Here is a 23,265-nt window from a genome sequence, read left to right as displayed (position 1 = left end):
ATAAATCTTGTGTCTGCAAAAGAAAAAACTAAGCTACAACAAATTGTTACTCTTTTATTATTGCAGTTTACTTTCTATCTGGAAAAGTGTATAATAGAGACTGAAAATTTTGAAGAACGTGTTGCTGTGGTTTCCAGAGTGTTAGAAATTATGATTGTATTACAAGAATTAAATAATTTTACTGGAGTTCTAGAAGTAGTTGGAGCTATGAATTCAGCATGTGTCCATCGACTTGAACATACATTGAATGTAAGTACATTTATTACAATGCATTTTATTTTATGCATATGCAATCAAATTTTTGCATTAACTCTTCTTTGCATGCTTTTTTCTTTTCTTTTTTCTTTTTTTTTTGTGAAATAAAGCAGGGTGGTATAATTTGTGTTCTAGATTAAAGGAAAGATGTTTAAAAAATCCTTGTATAAATATATAATATAAGATAATTAAAAAACAGTATGAGGGGAATATCCATCATGATGAAAATTTGCATGTTAAACTCAATACAAAGTCTCTGATGTCCCTCTTTTCTAAATTTCACCACTCATTGCTTTTATTAGAGAAAGAAAAAAAAAAAACTCGGATTAGGTATAAAAAATATTCAAGAAATCACTTGTTTCTTCCAACCACAACAAACATCGGAACAACAAGTATAATGATTGTGTCATTTTTTTTTTTTTATTTCTTTGTCAGCTATGTTCCTTATTACACAATAGTCATGAAAAAAGTTACCAGCAACAGTCAATTTATAGAACACCTGTTTTGAATACATTTTTTTTTTTTTTTTTTGTTCAATAAATGTTTTGATGGAAATTTCTATCATCATGCAAAGAAAGGTTAATATTTGAAGATGTAACTTTGTATTTGAAAATACCAGTTTATTTCTAAATTATCTGGCATTTCATAATTAAGAATGCATTTTTGACAAATTATTAATAATATGAGTACAACAGAGGTAGAATTTACTATTTGGAGTACTTAAGTTGAAATTTAATTACAATAAATAATAAATTTGTAATAATTTGCTTAAATTTTTTTCTTGTTTAATTTATTAATTTGAGAAATGTTTACAATTATTTATAGTTTTAAATTTGATTTAAAAAAAAAAAACTAAAGGAAATGTGAAAACAGTTGTAAAGAAATATGAAATTTGAATTACTTTAATTTTGAAAAAGTTCAAAAAAATAATAAATAAATAAAATGTGTTGAATTGCCAGAATGCTTTTGGGGTTTAAAAGAATATTTAATGACATTTCTTGTATTTTATAATATTGCTTTAGTGGGATGAATACATATTTTTTCCCTCCCTTTTCTTAGGGTGTCAAGTATAGCTTAAAGAAATCATTGGAGGAAGCTCAAGAATTAAATTCAGATCACTTCAAAAAATACCAAGAGAAATTGCGATCGATCAATCCTCCATGTGTTCCTTTCTTTGGTAAGTATTTTTTTTAGATATTCACTTTTATCTAATTTTTTCTCAAAAATTGCATTTATTTATTATAGAATATTTAATTGTTTTTATTTTAATTTAATTGCATTAATGCAAGCTATCTTATAACTTTAACTGAGCAATTCTTGTATATATATATGTGAATTCATTTCATGTATCTCAAAAACGGCTCTAACAATTTGGATCAAATTTTATATTTAGATAAGGTTTTGCTTTTTGAGTTTATTTATATAGGTGCCTGTCTTGTAAAAATGTAATTTTATATGTATATATATATATATTTGTTGTTGTTGCTGCTGCTAATCTCCACGGCCTGACTATGTCAGACCAAATCCAAAAATCCGTTGACAAGAAGAAAGTCAAAAACGAGGAAGGGAGAAGAATAAATTTCTCCCCAAAGGAGTCCTAAACAGTCTAGAATATGTTCAGCAGAGACCTGATGTCGGCAGCATTTGGGGCAAAGAGGGTAAGATTTTTCACCCTGAGAAAAGAAAAGACATTTAAGGTGGCCACTAGCAAGGTGCGACAGGCAAGTGTTGGTTTTTCTATCACAAGGAAGAATCCCGATTTCAACATGGTAAAACCAGTGTAAGTTCAAAGATATAAGTAATGATAGATAAACTGTAAAACAAATACTGTAATATAGCAGATTGTTTTGAATAACATGTTAAATATGTGCATTCATGATTTTTTTTATTTAAATGACCAGTTCATATGTAAGTAAGATTGAAAAATATTCATATGTAATCAGTATGCAATTCGTATTAAAATATTTTCTAAAAAAAAACAAAAAAACTGCCAATCAAAGTTTGGTTTCCCTGTTACTGCTTTATAATGAGAGATATCTTACTAATAATATCATTCTCATATGAAGTTAATTTAATTTGCTTGATCTATTCATTTTCTTATAAGGTACATAATAATTTGTTTTAAAGGTTTCCAATATTTTTAGAAGTTGTTGATATCTTCTAAACATTTATTCATTAGTTTTATTATATTTCATCAGTGAAGTTTCATAAGTTGTTTCAAATCAGCTTTCTTATTTGTTTTCTGTTTTCAGGTATGTACTTAACTAACATTCTTCATATTGAGGAAGGAAATCCAGATTTCTTACCAAATGCTGAGGGCATGATCAACTTCAGTAAAAGACGTAAAGTCGCTGAAATTACTGGCGAAATACAGCAATATCAAAACCAGCCTTATTGCCTTACAAGTCAACCTGATATAAGAGTATGTAGTAGTGTTAGATTTTTTCAATTTTTTTTTAAAGTTTTCCCCCACATATTTTGTTTTCAGTTTTAATTTTGCTAAATTTAATAAATTGCTGTTTTTTTTTTTTTTTAAATATAGAAAGAAAAAAATTAAGTGTGCTACATATCTAACTTTGCTAGTTGCAATACAAATGATTAACTAGCAATTTAAAAATTATATTCATAAACAAATTTGTTAATGGAATATTAAGGATAAACAAATTTATTTGTGACTTTTATTTAAAGTTTTTATCAGGAAATAATTGAAACATTTTGACTTTCAGTTTCATAATTTGCTTAAGTAATGTTTTTTTTTCTTTTTTTTTTTTTCTCCAGAGGTTTCTTGAAAACTTAGACCCCTTAGAAGGAAGGACTGACAAAGCATTTAATGATTATTTGTACAATAAATCTTTAGAAATTGAACCAAGGGGGTGTAAGCAACCACCTAAGTTTGTAAGTCTTTCTTTTCATTGCTTTTTGAAATAGAATTAATTCATTTCAACCATCAAATATTATTTCAGTTGTGTATACACATTGATTTAATTAGCACAATATCACATTAATTTAATTAGCATAGTAGGAGCTGCATAGCATAGCATATAGAAGTTGCAAAAATTCATTGATTTAATTTTTTTTTCCACTTATCCTATCACAAAATGTTTCTATAAATGCATGTAATTTTATGTTCTATTAACCCCTTCCAGTAAGAGTTAATAATGAAAAATTGTGCACAAAATAACCATTTAATTTTTATTTAAAAAAACGTTTCATTTTAATATTCTTACATGATGTTAATTAAAACTATATTATTGATATGAATATAATTCCAATTAATAAGTACAACACTATCAAAAACCTCTAATGACTTCACATAAGCACATAGTTCTTCCAACATCAGAATGTTTACACCAGGCACTCTTGTAAATTTCTTTATTTCATGCACATTATCTATTTCCTTCCATTCTTCTGATGATGTGTCTACGATTCCAGAATATTCAATAGAATCATTTATTAGTCGTCTAGCATGTTTTCGTCTTCTTGGTAATATTTCGCTATCATGAGTTTCACTATCAGTATGGCATAAATATTTGCTTATTTCTTCTGATTCTTCAGAATCCCTTCAATCGCCTTGATATTCATAGTCTGCACTATCCATTACGATGTTTATTTCACATCATGTTTTTCCTTTTGTAAAAATATATATTGGCCAGTTCAATTTTTATGTTAAATGTTTATAAGAAAGAAATCCCACTGACTAACAACAATTTAGTCAGTGGGATTTCTTTCTTAATATCAAATATATCAAAAAGTTCTAATGGTAAGCAATATGTGATAGTGATCTATTAATTTAAGTAACAAAAGCGCTGCCAGATTCAATATACTAGAAATTTTAAACCAAATTTATTATCATATTCAACAGCAACTTAAATCACATGATGTAGCTTGTCATTGTGCTGTATGGCATGAAAATTCATTGATGAGCTATACTCGTCATTTTACTGGAAGGGGTTAATGTTATTTCTGTTATAATTTATTACAATGAAATATTTAATTATTAATTATATATTTAAGTTGAAATTATTGTATAAATATAGAATTCCTTCTCATATTTCTATAATATAGTGTGCACTTAAGTTTATGAGAAAATTTTTATTAATTGATTATGAAAGTTAAAAACGACAATTGATATTTTAAAATAAAAATTATGCATTCAGATTTATGCTAACTGAAGAATATCCCTGCAAATAAAAAAGGAGAATTTATGCATTAATACTTCTACAGGCCAAATTATTTAACCTAAAGCTATCAAATTTGATTTAAATATTCTTTGAAGGGTGGAAATGTGTACTTTGGAGTTTTATTGTTTTTTTTTTTTTGATATTGTAACAAATTAAAAATTAAGCCAAATTTTGTTGTTTTTTCCATGAAAACTTACAAAAATTATATTTACATCTTTTAAAAATGTTTTTTTAAAAAAATAGTATCAATTTAATTATCAAGTAATTGTTTTTTCAGAATTAAAAAAAAATTAAATATATTTCATTGCTGTAGCAAATTTAGACCATTTTCATTGTCTCATCAGATTATCAGAAATGATTCTTTCACCATTAAAAGCAAAAAAAGAAAGATTCAATGTAGTTTGTACAAGGAGTAAGTAAATGAAATTAAAATACCATGAAAATTAGAAGATAGTTGAGCCAAGCATTTATATTTTTAACAACACTTTGATGTCATCGGACTTCATTTACACTATCAGCAGTAAAGGTGAAAAGCTATTAAAGTAGATGGTTATAACATGTTACAATATGACAGTTAAAAAAGACTTTATCAGGATTTCAGGAGCATCTAAGTCATATATAAAAGATTAATTACAAATTAAACACAATAGGCATTTTTTGAGGACTAGCTAATCATCAAATAAAATAATAAATAATGAATTAATCAAATGAACTAAACGTATTATTTTTCGGTTTGTTTCCCAGATTTTATAAATAAAGTTTATTTTTGTGATTAAATTAATTTTATGAAATCTTAAAATTAGTGTTAATATTTATTTATTATTTGTTACTACAGTGATTATATTTATTTTCTTGTAGCCCCGAAAATGGCCTGATTTACCATTAAAATCACCTGGCATCAAACCTAGACTCTCTCGTTCTGGACACCATCCAATCAGTTTGCCAACTGATTCTCGCAATTTTAGCATTAGTAGCTCTCAGATCAATCAAGATGATGATGACACACAGTCATTTGTTATTACACCTCCAAATCCTTCCACACCATTGACTCCTACATTTTCTACAAATGCTTACAATAGTGACCACAGCATATTTGCTCCAGTTATGATAGGAAGTATGAGTATGTATTGTGTAGGCAATTTTCTATTTAATTGCATTTAATTTCCATCGAAATATCAAAAATGAGATGTCATTTTTTGTAAATCAGATGTGATATATCTTGTCTTTTTTACTTTCTTGTATATATAGTTATAGAAAGTATAGTAATAGATAAAAAATTCAAACGCCTTTTAGATCTCCCTCAGTTCGAAACATACATTTCTAGAAAATGTCCATCTGTCTGTGACAAAGATAACTCAAAAATGCTTTTGGTTAGAGAATTGAAATTTGGTATACCGTCTTGACACCAAATTTGCAGATTTCTATCAAATTTTGTGAAAAATCTGTTCGAAGGATTTCAGCTGTTTGATTATAAGTTAACACGATAGTTATATAACAAAGAGACCTAGGTAGAGAAAATTCGGTACACAAATTTAACATCTACAGTGTAGACTTCTGTCAAATTTTGAGTGAAAAGCAACTATGCATTGATTGTCTGACCATCTGTGCTTTCAGAAATATGCAAATGTGATAATTCAAAAACACAGTGACATAAATATATGAAATTTCCTATGAGATTTGTTGATTAAGCGTAATTTTGTGGTAAATTTTTTGTTTCAGTCGATTTTGAAAAATGTATCTAAAATACGAATTCTGTGTTTAGATACTATTAACAACTTGCCAGGGATCAATCATTTAAAAACTTGCCAAGGATGGCACAACAGATTTAGTAAAAAATAAACACTAAAGGTCAATATTTTGTAACTATTGTACACCAATTCCATGTAAGGCATTTCCTGGAACAATGCCTTTATTAGAGAGAATGCAAGAAAGTTTTGGGGTGACACTCCCACTGGTTGAAGTTCAGTATTTATAGATTTATTAAATCACAATGAAGCCATAATCCATTTATAATAAGCTGCTTTTCCCCATGTATCACTACTAAGATTTGAAATTGTTTTAGCTTAAGAAAAACATTTAAAAATGTTTTGGATAATATGATGTTGCAGTAGAATTTTCCTTTAATCTTGAAACTAATAAGGTTATAGACTTATACAATTATAAAAATTGTTGAGAATAATTTAGAACTTTTTTTATTCGCAACATCAACAGCTTGATTCTCAAACATGCTTTTCTAATTTGACGGCATTTTAATTGATACCGGCTGGTATTAGTAATGACAAATTATTAATAAGAATTTGCATATCACTGAAGAAGATAACAAACTTGACCACTGCATGTGTTTATATAAGATAAATCTTATACAATGTGGATGTACCTATCAATATGAGAATAATGTCCTAACGTGTGTGTTAAGCTTTTTTTTTTTTTTTTTTCCCCTTTAAGGTAATGAGCTGTTAACCTTTTATGTTAACACATTATGTACAGGTCATGGGATTCCTCAGTTTTAATAGGCCTAATTAAGTGGAAAAATTAATTGGAAATTTGAGTGTCTTAATGTACTTTGAAAGTTCTTTCTCATTATTGTTCGTATCCCTACAGAAAAGATAAAAAAATGAATATTTATAAAAAATTGAATCACTTGATCAAAAACACTGTAAGTTGATAATATTTTTGACATGTGTCTATCTTTATATTTATAACTTACTCGTAGCTATATTACATTGCATACGGATCATGAGATTTCTCTTTTTTAGCTGGCCAAACGTTGTGGCTGGGTCACAATATATCTTCTTTTCATGTTTTTATGGTTGAATCGATGCATAACCAACTAGAGGCAAATATTTTTGTTTGTGATAATGAAGTCATACACATTCTTGTGATAAATGATTAGCAAAATAACTGAATGTCGATATTCCAAGCATGTGGAAATAATCAGTCAATATAGCCAGTACGCTGGTAGATCTGCGCCGACCATTTACCATATTTTATAAAGTGTTTTGTTAATTCAAATTTCACATTTCGATTTATAAAGAAGCAGTTTTATGAAATGTAAAAAATCTTATATAATAAATAGATGTATAAAATATATAGTAAAATTTAAGAATACTTTACGTAAATATAATACCAAATGCAAATAAAAATGTGCATATATGTATTCTATTGCTTGCAAGCATGCTTCTAGAGCATTCAAAAATGTACAGGCCCTGGGAGCCTGTTGAGAGCACAGAGCGTGTATGCAATGTGTTAAAATGAATTTCTTAGTTTTATTTTAAAAGCTACTCAATTGTTATTGTGTAGATCTCTTTTTTAAAGAAAAAAATTAATAAATTTATGATAATTTTTTTTACAAGAAAAGTAATATATCTTTTTGCTTAAAAGATTCTAGTATCCCCAATTTAAATACTTTTCTGTTTGTTGTTATAGTAATAAATATTTGTTTTTATTTTTAGGTGCACTTTCAATATCAGAAACGCCCGTCACTTATCCTTCAAGCCCATCTTTCACCAGCAATAATGTTCCATCATCACTACCTCCACCATTGCCAAACCCACCTTCATTGCCACCGCCACCACTACCGCCTAGACGGAAAAGAGAATCCTCAGTGGGTGACACATCCCCCTGCACAAAACAAGCCACAGATGCCCCTCTTTTGCCTCCGCGGGAAACTAGTCCACCACCATTGCCTCCACGAAGAGACCTCTCTGGTGCTTCGGGAACTTTGCCACGGATGCATTCGGCTTCTAATTTCCCGCCTGTCCATAGGCCGTCTAATATTACTTGGAGCAATGTACCAAGTGAAGTGACTCTTCCCAGAAGGAACTCTGCTTTAGATGTTGCCAATGTGCCACAAACAGCACCACGTCGCCTTTCCCAGTCTTCGCTGAATGACGCTTCTGCAGTTGTGTCGCCAGGCGCACATTTTTCACTATCTCCTATCCCGGTTGCCCATCATACTTCTGTAGGAGTTCTGGACAGTGCCATAGCATTGTTGCCTCCACCACATTCTAGTAGATCTACACCGCAGTTGCCTCCTAAGACACATAGGCAGACCCTTCTTATGAATAATCATGCTCCTAGGTAGCCTCTAGTTTAAAATATTATAAGAAACTGAAAGATAAAACTTGGGAATTTATAGTAATTATCTTATTATGTACATATTCAGAAACTATTTTCTTAGAATCAAAAAGTTTAGCCAGGTTTACTGGAAGATTCTCTGAAAGCCGGATTTATTGTGGTGTCTAATTTTCATTTGTACATAGAACATATATGCATGTATATACAGGCATTCTAAATCATATATGACAAGATGATTCCATAATAATTTTTTGAAGCATGGATTTCAGCCATTGCGTAGATTGAATTGCTCAAGGCAAAGATGATTTGTTTGTGTGTACATAGAATAATTTGTTGTATCATATGTTATTTTGAAAATATTAGTTAAATGTATTAATTCTGTACAGAAAAGATGATTAAAAAATGGAATTATATAAATAAAAGTAGTCAATCATAAATTTTGTACTTATTGTTATTTGATCTGTGCAGAAAAATGAATTGCTGTAAAAAATGGTCACTGGCTGAAAGCAGGGATATTAATTTAACTGAACTCACTGTACCGAGGGACAAAAAAAAAAAAAAAAATTATTATGCTGCAAATAAACTTAATCAATGAAATAACTAAATATTTTCTCTGGTTTAAAATAAATGTGAATAAGTAATACTGAACACTTTTTTTTATGTGCTGTTTAATTTTTGTAATATAAATTCATTAATATAGCATCATATTTGAAATGAATTATAATTCATGTTATAAATTCACAATAACAAATTATAAAATAATTTGTTATTTGTGAATTCAAAATTAAATTAGACATATTTTTCACTTAAATGATATGTTTTGTACAAAGATTATATAAAATAATTTAAATCCATACATTATAGACCCTTGCCATTCAAGTTCATCAACAGCATTGAGCCTGAAAAAAAAATACCATTACATGAATATAATAAATCATAATTATTAATTTAATTAACATAACATATATCATTACAAGAATTTCAAAGCAAGATGAAGAAAATTAAAATTGATGTTATGATTTTCCTCTTTAAAAGTAACATTTTTTTCTTTTTTGCTAGTCTTTGTGGAAATTATTTCCTTAACAATTGACGACTTAAAAAAAGTATCTGATATTTCTGAAACAATTTTAGTATTAATTATGAATTCCTTAAAAAATGATAAAGGAAGTTTTGTTGTGATTTAATTTGTATCATAGCATTAATTAAAGGAACTAAAAATGAAGCAGTGAGAATGATTTCCCCAAACTTTCTTGGGTACTCTCTAATAAAGGTCCCAGTGAATGTCTTGCATGGCTTTAGCATAGAATAGCTAGGAAATATTTACATTTAGGGTAAATTTAGCATTTTTACTGAATTTATTATTCCATCCCTTGCGATTAATCCCTCACATGTATTTAATAGTATCTGAAAATCAAAATTTATGTTTCAAATGAGTTTTTATCAACCAATTAAAACAAAAATTAAACAAAAAACTACATTTGTAGTCATAAATCATTTAACACTTTTTCATAGCTTATGAGTAAAGTAAAATTATTAATTAAAAAATATTTTTAAGGGTTTTTTTTTTCGACATTAGAAAATGTAAGCGATTTAAAGATTTAATAAAACAGTGAAATGGCTTGACAAATCTCAACTATGAAAACTACTGTTGCAAATCATGTTTAAAAATATTTTTTTAAATTTATCAAAATTAAATTAAAATTGCATTGAAACTAAATTTGTACCACTGAAAAGATAATTTTTGGAACTTCAGGCTTTGTAAAAATTATGCCATAACGTTTTCTGAAATAATTCGCAAAGGAAACGGGAAATTCCGTTAAAAAATGAAATTACTTTGCACTCATGCAGAGAAAGATGAGCAAGTTATTTTTTAAGGGTTATTTTTTGTATTTTTTAACTAATTACAATTCTAATTAAATTTAAAAATTCTATTGGAGGTGCTTGTTTTCATCTTTCAAAGTATATTAAAACGAAATGTGGCAATTTTAAGTCTAAAAGACGCTTATAATGATCCGTTGAACAGAAAGCACACACATTTGCTTTTAATATTAGTAATGATGATTACAAATGGGGATTATATATGGACGACTGTTCATCTAAGAAGCATCACAAAGAATATAAATTCTTTTTTCTCGTTTTGAAAATTTTTAATGAAATTGTTCTAAAGTTTCTCAGAAAATGTGATACATTATTACTTCTTACTTTAACGTCTTTAAAAAGATTAAAATAAAATAATGTAAAAAATTATTTAAAAAAATATAAAACGAATATGCATTTTAACGATTCCTTACATAAACTGTCTCAATTATATCTTATTTAAAAAATTAATCGTCAGTGCTTAGAAAATGTCAAAAGCGCCTGGGACATAGTATTATTTTTCCGTTCTTTCGTATTACAAAGTGACATTAAAGTGTTTCATGATGTCACTAGTATATATAATTTTTTTCATTTCCTTTCGAGTGCAAAGCCACTGACATTGATAACTGTATCCCTTAGAAGGAGGGATGGTATAAAAGCATGAAATTTCCATGACGCCACGAATATCTAGAATTTTTTTTTCTTGCCTTTTGATTGCTACGCCACTGACATTGACAGCTTCTATATTTGTAAGGAAGGACGACATAAAAACATGAAGTTTCTATAAACTTTCCACTACATCATAAGTGTCTGTATTTTTTTTTATTTTTTTTCCTTTCGATACGCCACTGACATAGACAGCTACATTCCTTGGAAGAAGAGGCGCATCAGAGGTCTGTATAGCATCTCTCAAGAATAACAACAAATTGGTCATCTTCGTCGACTGAATAATCAAAGTCAATGCCATGTGAGCAAAGGCATTTGTACAATTTGACCAGTATCGAAGCAAGGCTAATTGATGCCCGGCGTATAATAGATTTTGCCACCAACCTTCATCATTGCCCTAAGTGGCAATGGCGCCCATGGGCATAGCATTATTTTTTCTCCCTTCGTGTTATTTTACTTTATAAACTGACATAAAAGTGCTGAGGTTTGTCTCCATGGTACCTTTGACATCTATATTTCATTTGCCCTCCGGTCGCTGCACCAATGATACTGATGGATACATTCTTTGGTGAGAGAAATGAATGGTCCGTGACGCAGCATTTGATGTAGATGATACATAACAACAAACCAGCAGCAGTGATCTCCCAAAAATCTCGCCTACTCTCTAATAAACGTCATACCAGAGAAAGTTTTACAGGACATTGGCGTACAATAGTTACGAAATATTAACTTTGGCGTACATTTAGCAAATTTAATGAATCTGTTGTGTTTTCCTTGGCGAGAGTTTTGACGATTAATCCCTGGCATGCGTTAATTGTATCCGAAAATGAAATTTATGTTTTAGACACTGTTTTCTCAATCGACTGAAACAGAAATTCGATATAAAACTACACTAGTAGTCACAAAATTTCATGTTTTAGACCCGGTTTTTCTCAATCGACTGAAACAGAAATTTGATATAAAACTACACTTGTAGTCACAAAATTTCGTCATATTTCCTATATTTAAGTCGTATTTTTGAGTTATTGCGTTAATATTGTTATTGCGTTCTGAAAGTACAGACCGACATATGCTCAAGCTCTTTTTGGATTTGGTACAAAATTTGATTGGTTCCTACAGTATAGATGTTAAATCTGTGTACCGAATTTTATCTATCTAACTCTCTTTGTTTTGTAATTATCGTGTTAAATGACATTCGAACTATCGGGCAGACAGACATCCTCTCAAAGAACTTTGCTTAAAATTTAATTTAAAAAAAACTCCAAAATTTGATGTAAGGGCTATATACAAAATTTCAACCGTCTCGCTCGAAGCGCTTTTGAGTTATCTTTGTCACAGACAGTCATTCCGACACAGAGGTCTGAGACATGGAGATTCATCAGAACATCGAGTTCGAATTTTTTAACGATTACAATACTTTATACTACGTAGACAAGAAATTAAAAACTGACCTAAGTGGTTTTAAACTGTGTAGATCACAGACATAATCATTCCAACTGCACTCATGATTAAATGTGTTGAACCTTAGACGAGAGAGGATTCATTGAGAAGTGTTATGAAGTAACAGTCCAATTCAGAAATGAATGAAGCTCCATGTGACTATGAATTCAACTTTTCGACAAAGCACTGTGAAATATTTGGAATACAGTAACTAATGATTATTATTTGTAAAAGAATTTGATATTTAATTCTTTGGAAATGCATTACGTTGGTATTCAGAAAGGATATTTTCATGGAAACAATTTAAAAACATATTTAGATGCCAAACAATCTAATTAAAAGAGGTATAAAAAAAGCGAATTAAATCTTCGTTTATGAATCTCAAAAAAATGATAAAGAGATGAGAATATTAAAAGTTCAAGCAAAAGGAACAGAAACCTGTCTTTACTAGCGAACAGTTTATAGGTAATTTTTTTATAAAATCCTGAAGAGGAAATCAGAAACTTTTGACCATTCCTTTAAACATAAATATAATAAATTTTTATGATAAGTATATTCAGATCAAAACATAATAAATTTCTACTTCAAGAAATTCTGGTCTTTTTAAAATTATTATCTATGTAATTAATGAGATCTAAAATTAATAGCTCCTGAAAATTTTCAGTTCCACGGTAATTTCAATGAAAGTAATTCTGTACATGACATATTAATAATTCTAACATGACAGTATTCCTGTACATTCTATAATTAATATCTTCCAACAACTATACCTTTATAATCCTAGAGTAACCACTGACGGTGTGTAAGTTTCGGATCGCGAACTCCGCCCACTGGACACAGAATTTGTCCGACCTGAAGACAGTCTTGAACCAAAACTCAGCAAAGAACTAGTTTGCGAAGATAAAGAAGACCGAAATCTTGCTGGAAGAGGAAGGTGGGCCTGGAAACATAAAAAAAAAACGCATTAAAAATTTAGAAAACACAAAGTGCAAAATACCAAGCGATGCAATAAGGGTCAGGCAGGTTTGTGAATTGAACTTTCATTAGAACAACACAAACAGAAATTTGTGTCGTCTGTTTGTGCAACTGTGTTTGTTTTCACAAACAGGCAAAGATACGATATTTGCAACTGTTCTAAAAGAAAACTATTAATAACAGTTGCTATTTACAAATATTTAACAGCTGTTAATTTTAAAAGCAAAATTAGTTTAGTCTTCTCTAGACTATAACAGATCAAACGACATAACTCACTTATAGAACACCAGAAAACTTAAAAGCAAAGCAAAGCATCGATAAAAAACAGACGATCGCATGTCACTCTTCTTCAACGAAAATAGAATAACAATTAATAGATCGGGTTTTGCACTCTCGGAGGACTTCCGCGTTTTTTGGAAAAAAGTAAAAGTTTTGCGACACCACGTCAGCATGTATGTCATCAACTTGGCGACGAAAACTTTGCAAAGAAATACGCTCACTTTATAAAATTTGTAACATTAAACATTTATCACTGCCTTGGAGAGAATTAATAGAGTTTGGCTTTTAGTATAATTATTTGGCCCTAACAAAATGGCATTATCGCATAAATGCTGGTCTAACTGATATCCTGAACATCTAGAATCTTCTTGCCTCTGCCGCCCTGTTATTAGTTGAAAAAAATGAAAAAAAGCGGTTAGTTTTTTAAGAAGCTATTTCTATATTTTGATTGTAGTCAAAATACAGAAAAATCGCCAGAATTTTTGCATTGTTTTATTAAATTAGGAATTTTTAAATTTGTGAGATATGATTTATTTCATTCAGATCAATGATACAGTAAATTCTCGATTATCCTCGGCATTGGACGGTGTGGCAACGCGGATGATCCGCAAAATGGCAGCGAAAGGATAGAAATCAATACGAAAATATTTTTGAAATAAAGGGATTACACATACATTTATTACTTAATATGTTTATAATAGAGGAACTATATATACATTTATGACTTAAATAATAATAGATTTCTATATTAACAAGTTTGTTGGTTTATTTTTTTCACACACACAAAGAAAATTCCACTTGACCTGCTTCATGTTTGGAATTTCAAAATGTCATTTTCATTCAATTCCTGACGTCATAGATTGTATGCATTTAAATATTCTTGATGAAAAATACTGTTTCAATACTTTTAGAACTTAATCGATTAATCTTATTAAATTAATGTTTAATACTATTGGCGCCACCTGGTTGTGAAATTAAGAAAAGTACCGTAAAATTTATTATACCGTAAATTTATAAATAAGGTCTGAAAATTAAAAATAATATTTTTTTTTTTTAAAAAAACCTGATTTTTAGTACGCAAATAAAATGTGTTTTTGAGAACCATTTTTAACTCCACTTGTTTTGTATTAAAACACTCCTTTTCTATTTGCCCTTAAACTTTTGAAAAATAACATTTAAATTCAACAATTTTGGATTTCTGAGAGACTACAGAATAAGATGAAGAAACCCTGACGATTCATATCGGATATGTGGGTTTAGTTTAGTTTAATTCTATTAATGCCCCGTTTTAAAGAAACACTAGGGCTATTTTGGGACGGACTCGTCATTTTGAACCACGGTCAGATGACGAGGACAACACCTGAGCTGGCACCCTCCTCTCCACACCAAACCACACCAGCGTTAGGACGTTTTGCCCGGAGGGTTTAACGTGCACCAGACCCGCTTACATGACGGTTCTTCGGTGGAATCGGGTCTCGAACCTGAAACCCTCCGGTTCCGAAGCCGAAACCTTACCACCAGGCCACTGCGGCCTAGTGAATATGTGGATAACATGTGTTATAGACAGTATCCAAGATAGAGAAATCCGATCAATTCAAAATGGATATGAGAACTTTACAGATAATGTAACCAAATGTAGAAGATTTTAACAAATGTGGAGAATTATGTTCTAGGTCCATTACAGATTGTAAAATATAATTTATTCTTATTAGACAAAAATACAAATGGTCTGAGATTAGAAAGCCCTTGAAAAGATCCAAGTTGTAATGATTTTAAATATAATTTATTGAATAGTTTCAATAGAATTTCATTTGTTATCATGATGGGATTATAAAATTGGAAAAACGAGTAGTTGCGTAGGGGCCACAAAGTTTTAGTGGACTATAATTAATATCTTTGGTTGGTAACACAATAAAAAGTTTTAAATGCACTTGCATATTTTTAAATTCAAAAATGTCAATAGTTCAGTGATATGAAAAGCAAAAGAACAAAGCAGATGCTAACCTCTTGATATAGCTCTTTTATCCTGGCAGATGTTTCTGGCATAGATTTTACAGTATCAGATATTATATCGGAAACAATCCTTCGTACTTCTCGCAAAAGATGTATTCTTATATCCTAAAAATAATATAAAACATTCTTAGTTTTTTCAATTTATCATATCTCTACTAATACTAAAAATGACTTAGTGTGTGTTTGTGTTCTACAGGGAGGCCTTTCAGTCTAGAATTACCAAACTTGGCGCAAGCAATTAAAACATTTAAAGAGCACCTCTCAGTTACAAAAATGTGGCTAGCAAAACACACGATATTTCGCAGAATGAGTGACGAGGAGACGTAGTGATGTCGCCTGCAAGATTGGCCTGTATCTCGAATATTAATCTGTGTTAAGCGCTTGTTTGAAAAGAACCCTGTTGTTGTTGTTGCTTATCCCCCTTGGACTGAACACCATTTCAAATCCAGACAAGAGATCGGAGAAAGAGGGGTGCAGTAGCTTCTGAGGGTAAAGACTCCTAAGCACCCGAAGGCAGAGGTCTCATTTTATCTCCTATGAAGATGACATTCACACACTCGCTTGCACAACCCCTTTCTACAGGAGAGCTCTTTCACGCACCTCACAGATAGAACACAGGTAGAGATTGCAATACCGGGATACCGAATACCGGTATTTTGAGCCATTAGCACAATTTTGTAATACCGGTATTCACAAGTTTAAATACTGATTTTTTGGTATTTACTAGAAATTTTTTAAATTGTCTTGTAATTATTTAAATTGTTCAGGGATCGCCAACATAGCAAAATAGTAAACGTTTTTGTTTTTATGTCTCCCTAACGGACGAAATTAATTAGACTGTGAATACAAAGTTGCGTCGTACAATCAACAGAAGTGATAAAATACTATATAACAATGGATTATAAAACCCTCCAAGCTTTTGTGCATGCTTTAGTATGGGTTTACTTTGACAAAATAGAAGTGAGAGGAAAGATGAAAGGAGATGTTTAGAAGGAGATTCTAAAACACGTTGGAACAATTTACTCCTAATGAAAGAACGATTTTTGAAACTGAGAAATTCAATCCAAAAAGCAATAATCGATTTAAACCTGCAAAATAATTTTTCTGATAGGGAATTCGACTTAATATCCAGAACTGTATCAGCTCTACTTCTAATAAAACTGGCTGTTCAGGTATTATGTCGGAGAGATTCTAATTTATTAACAGCTAATGCAACAATAAATTTCATTTTGCAGTCACTGAAACAACAGAACACATCACTATTTGAAGAATTATATATTACACTGAAAAATCACACAGAAGAAAGGCATATCGAAATCGAAAATGCCTTACGGTATTTACATAATTATAATGATTTAAAAAAAAAAAGAAGAGACTAACCAATTCAAATCTGATCAAGTTTATAGTAAATTTTCTTAAAATTTTTTACCCACAAACCTATCCACATTCAGAAGAATTCGATACAGTTATCGGATATTATGATGGCGCCAATGTGAAAGGAATTGTCTCTTGAACAAAAATTAAAATTAGCGATAAAAAAATTCAACAAAAGAAAATACAATACAGAAATCAGCTATATCGAAAACCATCCGACGAGTAATCGATTTATTTGAAGATGAGGGATTTAGAGGTAAATATTTGGAAAAAGTATATCGCAAATTGCTAACAGTACCACCAACTAACGTAGATGCCGAAAGAGCGTTTTCGATAGCTGATAATTTTTGCACAGAATTACATTTCAGGCTTAATGACAGTATAATTGATGCATTATGTTTTTAAGATCACATTTCAAAAATTTGTACTAGAACCACAGACTGAATAGTGATGTTAATACTTTTTTGGTTATCTAAACATTATTATTGCTAGGTTCTCCGTTGAACACTCTATACACTTTCAGTGGGTCCCCTCACATGTTGGTTTAAATGGTAATGAGATAGCGGATAATTTAGCTAAGACTGCCTCAGCTGACATATTTCAGGGTGATGCAACACTAACTTATTCTGAAATCTCATTTGTCAAAAAGATGGAGTCGAGAGCACTTTGGAGAGTCCCACCTGCTCACCCTTGGTACTTTGGTAAAGTCCCGGCTGGTGTCACCGTCTGAATATCTCTAGAAAACAGCAAACGGCTCTTTCTCGTTTTTTAAGTGGACACACCAAATCCCTCACCTTCCAACACGGACGGAGGATCTTTGCTGAATGCACTTGGTGCAAGGCAGATCAAGCCTCCCCAAATCATATTCTTAAATGTTTAAATTTTACGACTTTTGAGGTATTAAAGGATCCGCTATTGTTTTTGGACTTTTTAGAGATCTTTGGTTCCATGGAGGTGGTATAGCGCACCATCTTGGATCAGAAACAACAACAACACTTTTGTGATTTAAAAGAAGAAGATGTTCCTTTACTTTTTTGTGATTCTTTATATACTGTTATAATTTATAAGTTACAAATTATTTTTGTGATATTTACATTATCCAATAAAACTGGTAAATGAAACAAAGAAACGCCTGGGTCTTCTTTCTTTATCTAAAATATCGAATACCGGTATTAAAACCGGTATCCCGGTATTAAGATCTAAAAAATATCGAATACCGGTATTGAACTTTTGTTCCGATATTGCAATCCCTAAACACAGGGTAGAGAACAGCCATACCCGAGCTGGGACTCGACGCCCAGATCACGGGGAAGACGCGCTATCCCTAAGGCAGGACGTTGGCGAAAAGAACCCTAGTATCTGAATGGAAGAAGCTTTGACTGGATAGCGTTGTCAAACACGACTCTGAGAAATTTGAACACGTGCCTCTGAAGCCTTAATCCACGAGTTGTGTCTAGCTAACATTATGGGGATAGAGGTGGATAACAACGACATAGAAGAGCTGGTGGAAGAACATAACCAAAACTATCGTAGAGTTTATGGAGCTGCATTCTGTGTCACAGTAAAAAGTTGAGGATGTTGAGAAGAGGAAACAATTGAACAAACAGCTGAGCATCAATCTTCCAATGAAATAAGGCAGATGCTGAAAACATTAGAATTTATTGCATAGTACGTTGAGAAGCAACACACTAAACAACGCAGTAGTCATTTGCGCTACAAATTCATTTTAAGATATGCTGCATCCCATTTTCACCAAATTTTCACGCACAGCTAGCGACAAATATTTTTAGAGAAGTTTCTTGAAAAAAAAAGTATGCCTTATAAATAATAAATTACATAATTATAAATTTGCTTAAATATTTTTTTATGAAGTTCGAAATGGAACGCTTTGCCAAGCGAGGAAAAACTGTGTATACTTTGAGCCGTGATAATGTGCAGCTCGATGTCCTTTTTTTAAAAAAAATAATTAGAATCTTCATTAATTAAAAATTAAACGTATTGTTAGCATTTTTCCCCGACAAATTCCGAAAATATTATTGCAGAAAATTAACTTTTACATAATCTTAAATTAAAAAAGAAATATCTTTTCAATGATAGCATTTTTTTGTTTTGTTTATCATCTTAAAATTCATATTATATATATATATATATATTCGATAATGATGCGATTTAATTTTCTTTATGTATAATTATATGATTTTTCTAGTTTTAATTAATTAATAAATATACTTTAAACTTATTTTACAGCAATATATTTTATTGTTGAAGTGAAACTAAAATCGATTTCATTGTTGCTTTTAACATTTCATTCCGACTTTTCCTCTATTATTGATGATCAATATATAAAGTCTCGACTTATTTTTCCAAAATGAATAACTTTCAACATAAGACGTGTTTTTAATAAATGTGTCGAAATTTTGTCATAATTACAATTAAGATTTAATATCAGAACCAAGCAGTGGCAAAAATTTTTTAAAGTCCTCTCATTTTTTTAAAAATAACTGCTGCTCTTTCCTGTGATATATGTGAATGTAAAATGATTTAAATAAACCCACGGGACTGGTCTCCCAAAAACTTTCTCGCATACTCTCTAATAAAGACGTTGTCCCAAAGAACGCCGCCTTGCATGGAATTGGTACGCAATAATTATGGAACGAAAAGGTGGGGGTCCGGCTTGTCCCATCGATGACGGGAAGTAACTTCCTTAAGGAAGGGTTGTACCGTGGCCGGTGATGGCCCTTAGGACTCAACCACAGTTCCCGCCAGGTGTTTATCCGTGTGCCTTCGGGCGGGTCGGAGAGTCAGTGATATGTCTTACTTTATAGTACAATGAAAAAAGATAAGTATAAATTTTGGATACCTTCTTTTCGCTGTTTGGGTTCAAAATTTGTTACGGGTCACCATTTTAATAACTTTTGTACTTTGAAAAGCTGAAATTAATTCCTCTTTCGTCTTAAAAAAAATAAGTGTGTAAAATTTATTTGAATTCGATTTAGTTGTTTAAAAAATATGAAAATTGCATATTTACATAACCGCAGTGGCGTTCATTTATACGAGGGTCAATCAAAAGTTTAGTTGCATCGCTTATGAAAACACGAACAAGGTAGACATTTCACAATTATTTGTACCTGAAAGTTCCATTTAAAATCTACTTTTCTACATAATTACTTCGTTATTTAAGCATTTGTCAAGACATGGTAGAAGTTTTCAAAGCCTTCTGCAAAGAAATTCCATTCAACCTATTCTTGTGTTGCAGCTTTCACCTCGTCATTCGAGTGGTATCGTCGCTTTGAAGGTTTTTTCACGGGACCAAAAACATGGAAATCACAAGGTGAAATGTCAGGATTATAAAGAGGATGATCTAACACTTCATATTTAAACGTTTTCAGAAGCCCTCACGTTTATTTTGCTGCATGTTCTCTTGCATTGTTATGCAGGAGCACAATGCCTTTCGACAGTTTATTTGGCAGCTAATTTTTATGTGATGGTCGCAATCGTTTTAGTGTTTTATAATAAGAAAGTGCATTAATTGTTTCACCCTTCGGCATGAACTCTGTGTGCAACAAAACTTCTCTGTCTAAGAAACAGCGCCATCATCCCGCAGATGGAATTGTTCGACACTGTTTTCGCGTCTCGGAAGGGGAATGTTTCTACTCGAAGGAGCTGCGTTTCATTTTAGGTGAGAAGAGGTGAATCCATGTCTCATTTCCGGTCACAATTTTGTCCACAAACCCATTTCTTCTTTTTGGTAATGTTGCAGAAATTTAAACACTTTCAAAACGCTTCCTCTTATGTCCCTCCATTAATAGATGAGGCCCCCATCGAGCGCAAACTTTGTGAAAAAAAAATTACTGCATACATTTCCAATTTGGACGCCACTTGTAGCTGTCGAGACATATTTACGATTAATTATCAGAAAAACTTAAATTTGGTTTGTGAAGGTTGCTACATCAATAAATGTTTGAAGTGTTGCCACACAGTTTCACTAAAATAGCCTTTAAACAAAAATTTATACGAAACAATGCAACTAACTTTCCTAAGATAATATGAATATAATTACAAGTACAAAAATAAGCTGAAAATTTTTAATAGAACAGAAAGGAAAAGAAACTGTTACTTAAATGAGAATAAAAAATTAAAATAAAAACGCCATGGCTTACTTCTTCAATTCTGGGATAAGCTGACTTATTTCTGACATCTAAGCTCAGTCGAGAATTATTTCCGGCAGCTCTCTGGATTTTTATGTGCAAATCAGACAAGTCCCTGGATAATGATTCACTTTCAGTTTGTCTGTCTCGCAAGGCTTCTCGTAATTCCCCAATGAAATTCTGTTCCTTCTCCAATTTCTCAGTTTTGTTTTTCACGCTCTCTTCTAAAGTTTTCACTTCTTTATGCTGAGCACGTAGCTGAATAGCTATTGCTTGGCCTTCGTTTTCGACGTTTTTTAACAATTCACCATCTTCAGCTAAAATTGTATATTTGAAGAATTAATTCTAAATAAATAATTAAAAACAATTATAAGTTTTCGAAACAATCAACAACTCAGATCTTCTTTAAAATAAAATTATCCCAAGTAGAAATAAATTGAAATTGTGGTGAAAGGTAAGGTAGGTGACTACGTTGAAAATTGGATTTTTTTAAAATTCAATATTCTTAATGTTTAATCAGCTTTTTTTTTTTTTTTTATAAAACCATTAATTTTTTTTTCTAAGTCTATTTTTTGGGAAGTAACATTGTTGTTGTTGTCGTGTGACAAATGCAATAAAAAAGAAAAAGAAAAAAAGGGGGAGAGGGGGACAATTAGATTGGGCCGAAAGCATGCAAAACAACCCTGGCCACATATTCAGCTTTATCGGAATAAAGAATATTCCTGGTACAGTCAATGTCTACTTTGAAGATAGCAGACTATTTTGAAATACTAGAACGACAGCTAAAAATATGCTTCGGATCCAGCTGCACGTCTGGACAGTGTCTACATTCTTCATAGAGTCTGGAACCGTCAGGTATGATCCTCATGTCCCTCAGGTACCCTGTTCCGAGTCTTGCAATTGTGGTTGTGATGTCTCTTTTATAATTTAGATTTGTCAGGGAGAATTTCTTTCGATTGGTACAGAGCCTCTGTCTTGCAACATAGTAGAAAATTAAACAAATATATGAAACTGGAGAAAAATTAAAATGAAATCTATAACATTATTATTTTTTAAGTCAATATTTGTCTTAATTAACTTAAGTCATTAACCACTTTAAACCGGTTTGAAACAATCACGAGACCCCCTCTCTCTTTATATATATATATATATATATATATATATATTAATTTAAACTTTCATTTTTAATTTTTCTAGCTGGCAAACATAGTTAAGGAGCACTACCAATTTTGAGATGAAATAACACCTTGATGTCATAGGTCTACGTCAACCTTTTATAAACGCATCCGCTGTCAAAGAAGCATACGTAATAATAAAGTAATACTGGTAAAAGCAGGTTCAACTTTTTAAAAACGCATCTGCAGTCAAAGAAGCATACATAATAATAATGCAATACTGGTAAAAGCAGGTAAAAAAAATACATGTGATTAAAAGATGATGATGAAAATTGCCATTTATGCTTTATTCATTGTCTACGCGATTTCGAGCTTCAAAACCCCCTAACCAAAACAACATCATGTTCTCTCCTGATAATAGAGAGGTGGGATCCACTGCTCTGGCCTCCTTGGCAAGAGTGTCGGCCTGCTCGTTTCCCTTAATGCCCATTTACAAGGTGCATGACTTCTTCATTGCCACGATAGAGAACAAAAGAACATTAATATTCTAAGAAATCCCTGTCTTTCCACCATGAAAAGTCTCTAAAGCGGATTTACAATCTGAAAAGATCAGATTGCAGTTACATTGATTTTTATATTTGTATTTACATACATTTTAATTCCATTTTACATTTTTAGAAGCTATTTTCTCAAATTCTAATATTTCATAGAAATTTTCTTATAAAAAACCTCATAAATTAAATTCTAATGCATATTTTTTATTCACATTTGGTATAATAATTCCTCAATATGTTCTGCAGTTTCTGAACTAGAGAATAAGTAATCTATTCAATTAGAAATATTTTATAGTTGTTTTAGTTCTTCATAATGTGAAAAAAGTGGAAA

At 31.0% G+C, this 23,265-nt stretch overlaps 2 protein-coding genes across 3 annotated transcripts in view; one reads left to right on the top strand and one right to left on the bottom strand.

Moving 5' to 3' along the window:
* LOC129957022 (son of sevenless homolog 2-like) overlaps positions 1–8,950 on the top strand; it is a 38,687-nt gene extending 29,737 nt beyond the window's left edge. For both annotated transcript variants that reach the window (XM_056069130.1, XM_056069131.1), the window contains exons 20-25: positions 67–249; positions 1,315–1,432; positions 2,508–2,677; positions 3,034–3,150; positions 5,295–5,556; positions 7,889–8,950. In XM_056069130.1, the coding sequence (XP_055925105.1) occupies positions 67–249; positions 1,315–1,432; positions 2,508–2,677; positions 3,034–3,150; positions 5,295–5,556; positions 7,889–8,520 (1,482 nt within the window). In that variant the 3' untranslated portion in view covers positions 8,521–8,950. The remainder of the gene's footprint in view (positions 1–66; positions 250–1,314; positions 1,433–2,507; positions 2,678–3,033; positions 3,151–5,294; positions 5,557–7,888) is intronic.
* Positions 8,951–9,186: 236 nt separating this feature from the next.
* Positions 9,187–23,265, bottom strand: part of LOC129957348 (coiled-coil domain-containing protein 39-like) — a 45,309-nt gene continuing 31,230 nt past the window's right edge. Inside the window, exons 17-20 of the mRNA XM_056069632.1 lie at positions 21,278–21,582; positions 15,735–15,848; positions 13,247–13,416; positions 9,187–9,412 (exon numbers count right to left, since the gene is read on the bottom strand). Coding sequence (XP_055925607.1) covers positions 13,249–13,416; positions 15,735–15,848; positions 21,278–21,582 — 587 coding nt within the window. The 3' untranslated portion in view covers positions 9,187–9,412; positions 13,247–13,248. The remainder of the gene's footprint in view (positions 9,413–13,246; positions 13,417–15,734; positions 15,849–21,277; positions 21,583–23,265) is intronic.

This window comes from Argiope bruennichi, chromosome 11 (assembly GCF_947563725.1).
Source record: "Argiope bruennichi chromosome 11, qqArgBrue1.1, whole genome shotgun sequence".
Classification (NCBI taxonomy): domain Eukaryota; kingdom Metazoa; phylum Arthropoda; class Arachnida; order Araneae; family Araneidae; genus Argiope; species Argiope bruennichi.
The sequence above is the reverse complement of the archived record's forward strand: the minus strand, read 5'-3'. Positions and strand labels throughout refer to the sequence as shown.